Here is a 15,392-nt window from a genome sequence, read left to right as displayed (position 1 = left end):
GCAATCAGCTACAGCTCACTGGAAGCTGGAAGAACCCTGCATGTCTGCCCTGCATCCTGTGCTCCCCTCCATGAGCCTGTCCTGGCTGAGATGGGATATTTGGCTCCAGCCTAGACTGGTGGGCTCTCCTGAGGCATCCTTTCACCAGTGGGCTGTACTAATACACAGTAATCCTTAACCTGAAAAGGAAGGTATTGCAGGGAGAACCAAGTGCACCGAACAAGGCTGAAAGCCCCACCCTGTGCCAGGTTCTACCCTGTACTCCAGGACTTGCACCTTAACAGAATGGGCCTGAATACACTGCAAATGAAAAATTCTGCTTTTAACCAAAGCCAGAGATAATAATCAGTTTATAGAAACACTGTTTCATTAAAAAGTACCTGCAGGACTCTACTGCATCTCCCCTACAGCAAAGAATAAAACCCCTGCAAGATGACTTCCCAGAGATAACAAAGAAATTTCAAGATACTGAAATGCCTGCTAATGGAAAATAACATGTAAAGGCCTGAGCTGGTTGGGTTTTTCTAGTACCTGGAAATAAAACAGCACTTTTACATCCCCCCATGTAAAGGTTGAATAGAGAGACATTACATGAGGCAGTCTATACAAAAATCTTTAGAAAACTAAAAATCTTCTGCTTCAGATGATGAATAAGTGACAACGTCTATGAGTGTAATGTTGCAAGTGAAATGAAATAAAATATGAACAGCAGAAAAGTGACTAATTTAGCATGAATTGCTAATTTATACCCATATAATCATACTTAAAATCAAGCATGCTTGTAAATCAAAAGAATAACCATGAAAAGAACTGCTGACTGTCTAAGACTTTTGTATTTCACTGTGGACAGACTGCAATTGTAAGCTGTGATTGTCAATAAATTATTTGCAGCAGAACAATAGAAAATCATTGCCAATGCTACCATTGTAACACATTTCCTGAATAAATATTAGCTTTTCCTTATCCAAAGCTGGGAAGATGTGAAAAAAAGCCCCTTGAAAGCCTAACCTCACAGACAAAGCATGAAGAGCAGAGAAAGATGTTTCTCATGAAAAGATGTAAGGTAGTAAAGGGCAACTGAGCAGCATCATCAAATTTAGGCGTCATCTACACAAATTTGCTGCAGTAAAATTTCATAATTCTCTGCATTTTAATTTGGAGACATAACTTCCTAACAGTAATAATCATTTTAAAGACACAGCTTTAGACTAAACCATGTGTCTGTACACCCACAACATGGTTAAGGGGAGGTAGAAACTCACCAATAAAAGCACTATCCGATTCCAACAGTGAATTTTTCTGGAATTCATTAGATTTGTTCCTGAACTACAAAAGTGAAACAGAAAAAATGGAAATTCAGAGGCTTTAATACATTTCTGGGGCCAAATGATAATTAATGTAAATTAATTGCCAAACTTCTGCAAAGCAAAGAGCAGCTCTACAGTGTTAATATTCTACTAACCCTAACCACTTTGTGGTTCTAAAAACCCAATATATTTTTAAAGAATTCATATTCTTTTTAAGCATTAGGGTTTGGTGTTTTTTTTTTACTTTTCAGTATAAAATCCCATTTGCTGAAATTGCCTACACATAACAACTGTTGTGGTAATTTGTTTAACACAGACATTTCCATCAAGAAATTGATCTGTGTCACTCTGTGTAAGGTTCAGAACAGTCAGTGCTCAAAGTGAGCTTTGCACTTAAGGTTTGTAGGAAGTATTGATCAAATGAAGAATGATTTCTTATGTTTAACTTATCCCACCACATACAATCTTTGACATTAAAGCATTAAAATAGCAAATTTCTGCATCATAATATCAAGCACTAAGACCAATATTCATAGCTCACATCATAGTTGCAACCATTTATTACAGAAATCCTATTGAGGAATAATTTATGTTGAAAACCACTCTAAAATCAAAGCAGTAAAAACTATCAGAGGAAACAGAACAAGAGAAAGCAAATCTTTTACGGCAAAACATTGCTCTGAATGATAATTTCAGGCATTAAATTACAACTATGAAGTGCATGAATGTGATTATTTTTTAATAAAAACTGTTTCATTTCTGCATTTAGTTACAGTATTATCCTCAAGCTTAATGTCTTTTCTGTTGCAAAGTCTCCTGTTTTTCACTGCTTCACATTCCCATGAAATACAATTGAACTCTGTAATTCAGTATTTGGGGTTAGTGCAGGATAATTCTACTTTGATAGCACTTTATTTTGCTCTTTTCACCAAGTCAGAAAAAAAAAGTTTGATCTGAGAACAGATCCAATTCTTGATTACCAAGTGCATCACTTAAACCACCTGAATTCAGAGCAACTGCTTCTGGCTTGGCTTTTTCTACTAATTCTCATTCCCCAGCAGCAATCTAACATCATATGAATATAAAATAAGTACCAATGAATATGAAAGGAAGAGAGTTATAGAATCAGGCCATCTCTATAAGCAACTTGTATGTCAAGTTTAAAGAAGCTGTTGTTGGTGTGGACCAGAAAAAGAAGTAAATTAGTTTGCTGTCATTCCTTTCTCCAAATCAGTGAAAAACACAATATTTCTCACACTTGAAAAAGTAATATAATAAAAACTTTTTATTCTTACCAGGCCCATGGTTTGTGGGTAGTTGTCCAAAGCAGAATCCTCTTGATCATCAAAAACTACATAGACAAGAGACAAAATGACAGGGTTGACATAAAAAATAGTTAATAACAAAACATATTTTATCAGCTTATTATTGCAAAAATGAAGATCAGTATGCATTACATCTTTAAATATACATAAATTGTGCTGAAGGAATGGGTTTTTAAAATGTTTGAATGCAACAATTATTCCAGTTTCCTTATGTAAATTTAAGTAGAATCAGAGAAATCAAACAGAAATCTGTAGTTTATTACTTCTAATCTGTATTTGGCTCCTGGCAGGGAATAACAACCACAGCGGGGACTGCAGAAAGCCCCAAGAGTAAATGTACATTCAACATGCTAAGCACACCACACTTCCAGCCTTCAAAGAGAAGTTGATCCTGACAGAGATCATTTCACAGAGGAAAGTCATAAGAATATATGTGCTTTTATCTCAGGATAAGAAACTCAGTTCTGGAGAGCACAGAGAACCATCCTGAAAGTTAAGCTAACAATGACCCAATGCATGCTGGAAATCTAAAGAAGCAGAACTGAAGTTACTTTTCTTATTTAGTTTAAATTTTCAAATAAATTATTTTATTAGATTGTTTCTGAGGCAGAGATGCAAGAAACAACACTTTGCTCAGTGTGCAGCTGACCTTCTGTCCAGCATCAGAGCACTGTCAGTCCTCCTGGCCTGACTGCCAGCCCGTCCCTGTCACACTGCTCCAGCGTGCAGCACCCAGCTCTGCAGCACAGCAACATCAAACCTGCTCCTGGGGCTTTCCCTCACATCCCCCAGGACAATAATCATCCAGAAGTCTGCAAAGACTGCCTCCTTTACAGGGACACAGCTAGCATTTAACAACCTGGCATATTTAAAACATTGATTTCTCAGTTTATGGTTTCATTAACAGTCAACATATTCCTCTTTCACATAAAGAGCAAAACAAACATATCAGAGGGAAAACTGTATAAAAAGCATGTAAGGCAAAGAACACTTACACTTATAGTGTGGGAAAGAAGGTATGCCTTTGCCACAACAGCCCATAACACACTATTTCACCCACAGCATAAAAGTACATACTGCTTTAATTAATCTTTCTTTCTGCCTTAAATCAGACAATAAAACCACTCATCTATTTTCAGCAAGAGGAAGGTGATGAATTTGTCTCTGAGGAAAATAAACTGGAAACAGAGAGATGGCAACTAATTCTAGATAGCTAGGTACTCAGTGACAGACTATAAAGTTAAATTATGTTGTTAAGCAGTAGGAGAGAGAAAGAGAAAAAGCTGTTTAAGGAGCCTCTAGAAGCATCAGTAGAAAATACTTATAAAAATCAGCTGCATGTCTATTAATTAAATCTAAGCTAACCTGAACATCCTTTCCTTGGATGTCATCATGGAAGCCTACATTATCCATTAGCAGAAGTCTCAAAGACTCCATGTGCTTGAAATTAATGGAAAAGACAAATTTGCTTTCTAGATGGTGGAGGTTTCTCTGCAGAAAGCATTAAATGAAAACCTTCTCAGACTGGTCTATTAAAAAATATTCTAATGGCAGAAAACCAGAACCAAGCTCTAGAGAGATCTCAGCTGAAGCCACTGAATTATTATTCAGCATTTCAGTCAATCTCATAATGAGAAAGGCTGAAGTCAAGCCTATACATTCCATTTAGGCATTAAAAGATACTCACAACCATGTAATTAACACAGCATGTGATACAGATGTGCTTATTTGCAACTGTGAGGTTCTATTATCCAATATGGCCCACATTGCTTGAACAGCAGCTCATCTGTCCAAGATAGAACAGGGATCATCTTTAACACTCAACAGGAAACTGAACAGAACACAGCTGTCACCCTTCACATCTTGCTGTCAATTCTGTTCATCTCACAGGTCTGGCACCAGCTAACGGTGCAAGCCTCAAAGCACCAGTGACCAGAAGAGACATTCAGTTTTTCCAAAGCAGTATGCAAAAATGTAAATATTTTCCTTCCACGTGTGTTGGTTTGATTTAATGCCCAACTTTCACCTAAGGCTAATAAAGTCTGAGGAGCAATTCCATGGGTGACTGTGGCAAGGCGGGAGGCTGTGGGAAGATGCCAGGGGACACCCTGTGCTGGGCACAGCTGCTGCCACCAGGAAGCTGCTGCAGGACACAGCAGGGCCTATCAGTCATGTTTGTGATGCCTCTGCAAACAAATCTGAGCAAGAGCAAATCAAAGCATGGCAGTAGGACTGACAGATCTGTGAGAAGCAGACCTGGAGGCACCAAGGCCAGAAAAGGAGGAGGAGGAAGTGCTCAAGTGCCAGAGCAGAGGTTCCCCTGCAGCCCCTGAAGGACATTATGGTAGAGCAGATTGAAAGATGCAAGAAGACAGAAGCAGCAGAGAGAAACTGCTGTGTAATGGCCAAAATGCCCCCTTCCCAAGGCTGACATCACTCACTACATCCCAGAGGTAACTTGGTACCTGGGGTGGTACCAAGGAAGGGGAGCAGGGACACTGAGAATGAAGGAGTGAAACTGGGCACAGGGAAGGGGCAGAAAAGGTGCAGGCTGCATGCTTTTTATTTGCTGCTACTCAAAGTCAGTAATCAAATATTTAGGCTTAGAGTAATAAGGTTAATTTTCCCCAAGTCAGGTCTGTTTTACCCACAACAACAGCTGCTAACCAATCTCCCCATCTGCACCTTGGCCAACAAGTTTTATTGTTCCTGTTTCCCCAAAGGGAAGGAGTGAGGAGATATAAGCAAGACAGCAGCCACGTGGGAGTCTGGCTGCTAGCATAGGCTAAGTCACCACAGAAATAACGTTACTTTCTCTTCAGAAATTTAGTTGGGCCACTCTGAATTACAGAGGCACACACTTTTCCAAAAAATCTGAATCTTTCACTCAAAACTGAGTTCATTTGTATAGGTTTAAGCAACTCTTATTATAATTTCAAGTATCCTCTAAAACAACTGGAAATAGTGCTCTTTCATGACTGTTTGTAAAAGATACCTGAATGAACCTTACATTTGGAATTAATTGTAGCATGCAAAAAAAGGGATAATACATCTACTTTTCACTGCTTCTGCAATATGCAGCCAAAATATTTTCCATGTTAGGCTGCTAATGTTTACTATCTTAGGATCATCTCTATTTAGTGATACAAGCAACATTTTCCTTCCAGAACCTCCAAGTAGTTACACCATCTCACATGTGATTTCTAAACCAAAAGCTTTTTATGGCTATAAAGCAAAGGCTTTATATGGTTTCTGAAACTTTAAAAGAAAGCAACCCAAGATAATGGAAATAAAAAAAACATTTCATCCATTAAAAGGAGACCAAGGTGAAGATTTACTGGCTGTATTTTAATCCATTCACAGCCCAAAGCCATCCTACTTCCTCCATTAGAACTCAAGAATTGCTCCATGGAACTTAATCTGCTAACACTTTTTTTCACAGTTCAGCAAAAGAGATTCACTGTTCTGTAGTTTTCTCCAAGATACAGTAATAAAAATAAAACTACTTTTCCTTTAGAATTTTTGAAGCGTGAGGCACTAGTTAAATTACTTTCAGGGAACCAAAGAGAAACAGTCATAAGTAATTGAAAAACCCCCAAACTAAGTACAAAACCACAAAAGATCCCCCAAACACTCTATCATTTTTATGTTTAGATTACAATAGACTTTCAGAGTTCTGGTGTTTTAGTGCTTCATACTGCAGCGCTGACAGTGCACTTGAAAGATGTAAAACTAGTGCTAGTGGGTCTTAATTCTTATCAAATACAAACCACACCATCTCAAAGATTTTTGTTTATCTCAGAGCATTCATTCCTTACCTTCTGTTTCTCTCCTCATTCTCATTTTGTCAAGTTTCCTCTGCTGCTCCCTCAACAGTGCCTGCTGTTGAATCTCTAGAGTCTGGTCATCTTTTGGAGGATCAGGATACATGTGCCTCAAGACCATACGTGTTTCAGGATCTAGAGCAAAGAGATGAAATTTACGTTTATTCCCAAAATTAACATTTCTGAAAAGCATTTTAAAAGAAATATCTAAGTCATAAAAAAACCATTAAAAATAATAGTGTCGACAGCCAAGAGGATGAGCAACTTAGCAACGATTTTACAATTTTACTATATTAAAAATACATCTTTTCTAGTAAAGAATAAACAGAAAGTTACACAGAAATATTATTTGTTGGTTGGTAAAAAAGTCAAACTCAGTCTATTTTCAGTAACACCATGACATCAAATGCACAAGAAGTTTAAGCAGCAGGGACAAGAAGACAGGTCAGTGCTCTGAGTGATGACACAGTGTTGTGAGGCCAAGAATTCCATGGAATGGCAGGAACAGCCCCAGAGAGATACACACACACAAACAAAATACTGTCCACAAAGTCCATTGCATGGGCAGTAGCTCATGAAGAGCCTGATTTTTATTTTTGTCTTTAAATCCTGCATGCAATGGAAGGTGGAGAAGGACAGAAGTTTCCCTACCCTTCTTCACCAGTAACAAGAAGATCTACCTGCCTTTGTATTTAAGTTCATTAAATTCCCAGATATTCTGTATATTGACAGGATCTTGTGCCTCCTTCAAGGAAGGTCTCCGAACTGGAGCCTGCAGACGAAGCCTGGCCATCTCAAATATGTCCCTTGGATTCTTCTCTCTCCTCCTGCTGGACAGGTTTGTAGAACAAGCAGAAAGCAATTTAACACCATACTATTAATGAGTTGGATGGAAATATTGATAATGTTCAGATCTTTTATCTTTAAACAAAGCTGTCAAAACAGGAAAATATATTTCAAAGTAATGACACTGCATACTGTGTTATAAAAAAGAGAACTTACTTAAAATAAAAAACCCTCATACTTTACAGAGTGGAACTAAGGCTGGTAATTAGATGTGTCTTTTCCAGTTAATTGGTATGATTAGCTAATGCATTTTGGAAGCAAACCAAATTTATTAAATAAATAGAATATGATTTTTCAGTAAGAAAGAAAGTACTTCCACAACAGTACAGGATTCATAAGCATATTCAGCAGCTGTAGTACTGCAGTTTACAGGCACAAATCATGCCCTAGAAAAAAAAGGTAATGAGATATAATTCCGCCTTAGACATCTGTTTTAGACCACTCTTCAAGACAGAGCATTGCAACTTCCTATCTCACCAGTACAGCCATTCTTACAATAAATTTTAGCAAGAGTCCTGGAAAAATCCCAGACACATTAGAAAAAAATGAAAAAAAAAGATATATGAGTTCTACCTTGATGTCTTCATTCTACTCATGTATTTTGGTCAACTACACAGTAAGTTCCTATGAAAAATCTAGCTTTTGAAACAGCAGATTAAATTCTTACCGTGTAATTGGTACATTATCATGACTGGCCACATTTAGCAACTGTTCCTGCAGTCGCCTCTCTTCACTACGAAGCTGTTTCCTCATCTCTGATAATTCGTTGATCACATTCTTCCTTTCCTCTGGAATTTAGCACAAATAATATAAAGATAAAGCATTTCAGAGCAATTTTGCTGTCTACTTATAAACATAAGTAAAAAATAAAGGGAAAAAACAGATATGAGGAAACATGAATTTTAAAAAAAGGATTGTACTAACACAAGAATCACAATATTTAATATACTAGAAAGATCAAAATTTATATTTTAAGACAGCACAAGGATGAGAACCCCTGAACAGCAGAAGACATACAAATGTCACTGGAAATGTTTCGCTGCATTTAAAAAAGGAAAAGCTATGGAATACAAGTGGGTGTAGCCAGCAAAAAGGCTTAATTTGAAATATGCAAAACTACATAGTCCTCAGATAACAGGAACTGCACTGGTATCTGCAAGCACTCAGTATCATTTTTTTCCCTGACTCAAAAGTTGATATCTGTCTGCCTAGTGCAGATTCTCTTAAGTGGTCAAGAGTTCCAACTTCAATTTTTATTACATGCTTATGTTGACCTCTCAGACCTGCTTTGGGTCTATGCTGTTTTTTATGTCAGGACAGCATTCCTCTGCAAGTTAAACCAGTTTCAGAAATTCCTCATTTTCCAAATAACAAACTTAGAGCTGGATATTTGACTGACTTTTAGATTTTAGTGTCCAGAACTTAGCGGGCAAGTCTTACTAGTTGAAATCCTCAGAAACGAGACTCAGTTTATACGTCTTTATTTCTCTCTTGACAGAAGGTCTGAGTCAATCAATTTCCAAAGGCTGAATTAAGAACCACTCTGCCTTCCATTTAGTGGAAAATCCACAAGTCCCTGGAATGGCCTCAGGTACTTTCTGCTGCAGGCTAGCAGCATTTGTAGGCCATCACTTACATTTCATTTCATTTTACTTACTGCTACATTTACATATACAAGTATATTTCTTATATACTTGTAAAAAAAGAATCAGCAGAAAGATTACTGCTTTCCACCCACATATGGCCAGGATAACTAATATAAAGAAAACAAAGGAGATCCTTCCAGCACATCTGCATTTTAGAACAACTAGTGAAAGCTAAGAGGAATGAGGACAGGATTAGGCAGACTAACAAAGGTAGGTAGAATTTAAGAGTTAGAGCTGCAATCCTCTACGCTCTGTCGGTCTAATCCCTTACTCAGCCAATCCAAAACTTTCCCATTTTGCCATATTCTGGTCACAGTGGTACTGCTGTTCCAAGAGATCCAGCACTTCCCATGCTATTCCATTATCAGAGTTTTTACAAAAACATATTTCCTTATGATGACGCATATGAATGCATTTTTATTTTGTCTTACAAATTCAGACATACCATACTAATACATTAATAGCACTAAGAGAGAGAAAACAAAGAGAGAGAAATGCAAACTTGAAAGGACCCTTCTTTTGCAGGCAAGAAAAGGAACTGTAACAGAGAAGGGTTTTCCTGTAATAGAAAGTGAGCCTGCAATGAAGACAAATACCCACCTAATGAACGCAGCTGATTTCTTCGAGCAGGGACAGGTGGAGAAGGAGCTCTGGGCTGTGGAGGATCCTAGTGACCATCATCAATATGAAATGTCATTTGTAAGAGGAAGAAATTGCAGTACATTTATTTCCTTATTTTACAGCTAATTTACATTAACAGTTGGAAGTCAGAAAGTAACCTTACAGGTTGTGAATGCCTAAGGTTTTTTAAATCTGATCTTTCAATGTATAATCCAAAATTACTATGACAATACCTGTAATGCACTATTCAGAGTTCTAAACAAATCTATTGCAAGTACGGCTAAAGAAATAAACTGACCTACCTCCAGAGCATTCTCCACTTTTAGAAAATTTAGGGAAAGCAATGGTTTAAAGTATGACATAAAATATTCTCTGAAACTGCGCTATAAAGTATTTAGCTCAGTTCAGACAAAGAGTTAGTAAAAACAAACAAACAAAAAACAAACAAACACTTTCTCAATAAAACAACAGAAGTATGGCCTGAGATTCAAATATCATAAGAAATTATTTAATCTACTCTCTTCTAGGAGAAATTTATTTTAAAAGCCAAAGAAGCCCCAGAGAAGACTTTCAAGTAAAAGAAATGAGCGGTCTCAGAACCACTACTGTAACTCATTTGTGATGCAGAGAAGAAAGCAAAGCATATTAGGAGCAATAATCTTCCTGTACTTGGAAAAAAAATTCTTCAATACTTGAAATAAAATTTAACCTCAAATTTCAGAGCTCCAAGATTGATTAATGTAAAGGCTGTCTCATTATCCGTGGCATTGCAGTAATAACTGGCAAACTTTAAAAACCTGGCATGATTTCATACCCAGTACTGTCTTAAATAAAGCAGTAGAAGCTTGCTCTGACAATCTTGTGCTCTAACATACTTGTGCATAGTAAGACAGACGGCTCTCAGCAGAGGGAATCCTCTCCTCCTTTCTTGCTGATTTGTTCTGCAGAGCGGGAATGACGGGTGAAGATTGTCGTGACAACTGCGGGAGGAAATCAAGACTGAAACTACATCCCTACAGCTTCTGAATAAAGTGTTCTTTTGGACAGGCAAAGTTTTGTTAGTGTTTTCCCTTTGACAGAAAGAAATGTTCCTAATTGCATAAAATGACTGCAAAAATTATTTCATGTGATTTTTGTTTTCTACCCATAGAAATTCTAATACTTTTTTTCTATGCTGTAGGGTGTTTTTGTCTTAATTTATATTTCAGTTATATATCTTTTTTCCTCTAGACATTTCCTTTATATCTGTTTATTTTAGAGAAATTACAGAAATTTAGTATAAATTTTAAAAGAGAGTTTTATAATTTACTTAGATTTTGTCCATCAGAATTCTATGTGATGGATTTCTTACATCAAGCAGAGAAAGGAAAATAATTAAATTTCCAAAAACACTATTGTTTAAGATGAACAGTCCTACCAGTCCTCCAATAAAAAATGTTATTTATATTTACACCTCAGCAAATGCAGGTCACAGTATTTCAGAGCAGGTATAAAAATCAACTATTGAGTGCGGATTATCAATCTTGCTTTTACTATTTTTTAATGCAAATTTGATCAACAAGGTAATTTTCTACTGCAGTATGACTGATTTTTCCGTCAGCTGTTCTCTTGCATTAAGTATACTGCAGTTTGATAAACTGAGAGGGGAACAACACTGAAGGTAGAGGTCTAAGAAGTCATGTGATTTCCTTAAAATCCAGTTATTTTTATAAGTTTTCTTAGAAAGTCACTTAAACATACCGTCTTCTTCTCCTCTTCCATCTTTTCTTTCTCAAAATACTGTCTAAGTTGTTCCTCTTGCTTTTCTTCTTTTTCTTTTTGTCGTTTTTCTGCCTCTTTTCTCCTTTCTTCACCTAATTGAATTACTTCTTTATTTTTCAATCTTCGCTGTAACATAATTAATATATTAAAAAAGACTCAATTAATACTATGTTTTCTTTCTCTTTGAGAAGTTAAAATTACACATCAAAGTGATTAGTATGAAATAAAAAAGCATATTTCATTAGTCTGACTTCATATATCCAAATTAAAATATATCTCATGCAAATCTCAAACAGCAGCAGCCCTGGCTTTCCTAATATCATTAAACAGAATTCCTAATAACTTCTATAAACACCAGTTTGTAAGCCCAGATCTGCCATCAGCTAAGACTAAACTGTAGGAGTCATTTCCAAAAATTAGGATTCAATTAAAACATACTGCAGACATGAATCACACTATCACAAGACCACAGGGAAATTATCACCTGGTCTCAGTTTTAGTTGTGTGACTGTGAATAGCAATGACACCAGGTAGCTCCCTACTCTCTGCTAGAACAGCTCTGGTATCCAGAAGATAAGGCTCATTCAACTAATCTGCTCATACTAGGGAAGGAGAATTTAGAGTGTAAGATAAACGTTCTGTCTTAGAAATTTTCAAGTGCTACATCCTAATCTTATCTTCCATAATCCCATATGGCACTGAAAGACTCTGCTTTGTCTCATGGCCTTGTGTGCTCTTCCTACAATTATTTATTATATTCTAAATAATGCAAATTTATTAAAAAGTGAAAACCCAAGAAATAAAAATTCGGGGTATGAATTAAATCCATGGCTATTGATTTAGGTTTGAATTTACCTCCATGAAAAGTATTCACTAGATCTGCTTGGCATTCATCCAAAACAAACAGTATTCTTGCCTCTCTTATCTCCTTGCCAATTCTAAAAGTCTGTACAAAATATTCCTGCATAGGTACATTTTTCAAATAATTCTATGAGAACTAGATTTAAGACAAAAACTGGAATAATATTTTTTTAATTCACCAATTTGATAAAGCTTTTTATTGGTCTCACCAGCAATTTCTTTTAGAAAGGAGAGCACCACTGTCATTTATAAAACTACAGGTTTTTTCTTGAAAGAATTAACAATACTTCAAGTTTGTAGTATAGCATGAAGAGTGAAAAGAATGAGCTAGTTAATGCTGATAATCTTCCACCTCTCCTCTGCCTTATGCAGACCCATTTAAAAGCAAAGATCAATTCACAGGACACTTCTTGGCTTACCTTCTAAACAACAAATATTACAAAGGGTTAGTTTAGGATGGAAAGAAGTCAAAGTATCAAAATACTACACCTCCTCATCTTTCCTCCTTCTCTCCTCCAGTTCCTCTTCATATGCTTTTTGAATTCTCATCCTCTGCTCTGCGAGTCGTTTTTCCTCTTTTTCTTCTTCTATTCTAAGTTTTTCTCGCTCTGCTTCCTCCCTACGTCTCTTTTCTTCAATCTTAAAAATAAAACAAAGAAGTATTCAACTGTCAATAGCCAGTAACAATCTGATTAACAACATTTACCACTATGATTTCTGCAGTACCTACTTGCAAATCAAAAGCTATATGGTGCAACTGAAAGAATCCTAGAGCCTGTCCTATATTTCAGCTTCACAATTCCCTTAAAATGAGATTCTATTTTACTATTTCTTTTTGGCCATCGGAGCCACCCCTCTACAGGAAAACTATTTATAAACAATACTAATAAAACCAGAGTATTTCCTAACACTTGCTCTGTTCAAGAGGTGCTGGAGTAACACTTTTATTCACTGGTTATATAATGGAAGATGGGAAACCAAAAAGATATGGTAATTATGTTTTTCCGTTCCACAATTGCAGTATTATTAGACAAAGCTCTGACTTACTGAAGCAAAAGATCTGCCCATTCTTTAGTCTATTTGACAGCCCTTTGCATGGAAAAAAAACTTTGATCTTTTCTTTTCAAGAGATCCACACTAAACACTGTACGACTTTAGTCGTCTCTTAAATTATCTATTATTTCCTTGATAATGTTATTTAATTACACTGATATTTAATTCATGCAGCATAAGATAAAATGTGAAATATTATGGACAGAAGACATAAGCTGGTTGAGGAACAACCAGGTTTTATATACCCATCAATAAATAACTACACTATGACTGATAACCATTTCATTTTGATGAACATGCATTTTTGTCATGTAGACTTCCAAGGGCAAACATTTTGGTTTCTGTAGTCATTTATGTATGCAAACCTGTACTCTATCCACAGTTTCAGAACTCAATACTGTATTTAGAGAGCAGTACTTAAAAAAAATATATAGAGAGAGCCTAGATTATAGAAGCCAACTATTAAGAAATGCTTGTCTAAATGATGCTACTATGTAAGCCAAAATCCAAGAAACTCCATAGTATGTAGCTTTCAGTACACCTCTTGTGTGCAGAATTGGCTGTGATAGCACAGGTAGGGTCTTTGGTGGGCAGCGATGATTTACTCTGAGTGTAAATCCTCCTTTTACAATTTATTTCACTGGAAGATATCTGGCGCAAACATTCACCTGTAGACGCAGGAAGTTCTTGTAGGATTCCTGTCGCTTAAGCTGCTCTGGGGATGGAGGCTCAGCAAACACATTACCTCGAGCAAAAGGAGAGGCCTGTGCAAATGTAATACCTGAGGGAGGGGAAAGGTTACAGATAAAAACAAACTTAAGACAGGAAGCCAGAGTGAGGAAGGGGGAATCCGAGACACTTGTTTCAAAAGGAAGCTTATGGCAGTCGTAACTCAAGGCTATAGCTGGGCTTGAAAGTTCTCTCATTTTCTGCCTGGAATAATTGCCAGGTTTGAACTGTTTAATACCATCCAAGTGAGCTGCATTTCTACAAAATAACACCTACTAAAGTCACCTATTCTACTGTTCAATCTGCAGCTTAGTATCTAAGAACATTACCTGCAAATTAATCAGAATAGCAAATACTTTACACCTCGTAACTTTACTGCTTGCAATTCCTTTGACTTAGAACATACAATTCTCTTTCTCAGATTTATTCACTCTTTAAAAACAGAGCATCCTAACAGAACAAATATTTCTAAATAGCAAAGGATGCTACAAAAACCAAAGCCCCAGACTGGCAAATAAAATTCTAAGCGGTCAGAAATCTGAATTCTGCCAGTATAAAATGTTTTTTGTCCTATAAAGTTTGAAGTGTCAGGTTTCCTTTAGCCCTGAGTTACGATCACGACATAACCATACCGTGCCCAAAGCTCTAGATAGGAGGATTAATTCAGATACCACACAGAACAGGTTTTGCAGAACAGAATCCCTGCAAGAAGCAGACAAGAAAGAAAGGAAGTAAAGGAAAAGTAGAGGAAGTTGTGCTAACTTCCCAGCTCATGCATCATGTGACTCATATCATGTCTGCTCTGAAGGATGGTGCCTCAAAGATGTGCAAGAGTAATAGCTCCACTGAGCTGAGATGAACATTGCATTTCCCTATACGGTAACACCCCAGTCAGATGAAAGCATAAATAACACATTAAAGTATTCCCATAGGAATGCACATGTTTACTGCTACAGCCTAGCCCCTTAGGAGCATGTGTTTGCATACCAAGGAGTGCACTTCGAGATTATTTTTCCTTACATGGAAGCAATGCCTGAATCCTTCCAAAAGAGAACTAAATTTACATGTGGCTCTTTCATGATGGAGTTACTTCCATATAAAAAAGCAGAATAAATTTTATATACCATTTAGAAGGCATGGGTGCAAGACAGACAAGTTACTATGGGAAGTATCAAGGAAAATGCCTGCTGTGTACCAGCTACTATCCTGCAGGTTCCTCTTTTAACACGGCGGTGTACCAAAAAAAACCCCAAATATCCAAGTAACCAAACCCACCAAAACATACACAAAGCCACTCTACTACGTGGCTGATCAAATTCAAGGTGCAAGACTATAAAGTTCCCATCATTGATCTGCACCATCCTCCTGATCCCAAAATAAGTGATCTAAACAAGAGGCTCTTAGCTGTTTAACATTATT

General features: G+C 36.8%; 1 protein-coding gene across 8 annotated transcripts in view; it reads right to left on the bottom strand.

Moving 5' to 3' along the window:
* The window catches only part of CSPP1 (centrosome and spindle pole associated protein 1), a 61,853-nt gene that overhangs the window by 7,600 nt on the left and 38,861 nt on the right, over positions 1 to 15,392 (bottom strand). For 7 of the 8 annotated variants that reach the window (XM_030966415.1, XM_030966433.1, XM_030966437.1 and 4 more), the window contains 10 exons: positions 13,913 to 14,025; positions 12,681 to 12,830; positions 11,310 to 11,456; positions 10,445 to 10,549; positions 9,549 to 9,615; positions 7,970 to 8,090; positions 7,141 to 7,286; positions 6,451 to 6,591; positions 2,603 to 2,658; positions 1,263 to 1,326 (listed from right to left, as the gene is read on the bottom strand). In XM_030966415.1, the coding sequence (XP_030822275.1) occupies positions 1,263 to 1,326; positions 2,603 to 2,658; positions 6,451 to 6,591; positions 7,141 to 7,286; positions 7,970 to 8,090; positions 9,549 to 9,615; positions 10,445 to 10,549; positions 11,310 to 11,456; positions 12,681 to 12,830; positions 13,913 to 14,025 (1,110 nt within the window). The remainder of the gene's footprint in view (positions 1 to 1,262; positions 1,327 to 2,602; positions 2,659 to 6,450; positions 6,592 to 7,140; positions 7,287 to 7,969; positions 8,091 to 9,548; positions 9,616 to 10,444; positions 10,550 to 11,309; positions 11,457 to 12,680; positions 12,831 to 13,912; positions 14,026 to 15,392) is intronic. The other variant, XM_030966430.1, reaches the window with a different exon arrangement.

Source organism: Camarhynchus parvulus, chromosome 2, assembly GCF_901933205.1.
Source record: "Camarhynchus parvulus chromosome 2, STF_HiC, whole genome shotgun sequence".
In the NCBI taxonomy this organism is placed as follows: domain Eukaryota; kingdom Metazoa; phylum Chordata; class Aves; order Passeriformes; family Thraupidae; genus Camarhynchus; species Camarhynchus parvulus.
The sequence above is the reverse complement of the archived record's forward strand: the minus strand, read 5'-3'. Positions and strand labels throughout refer to the sequence as shown.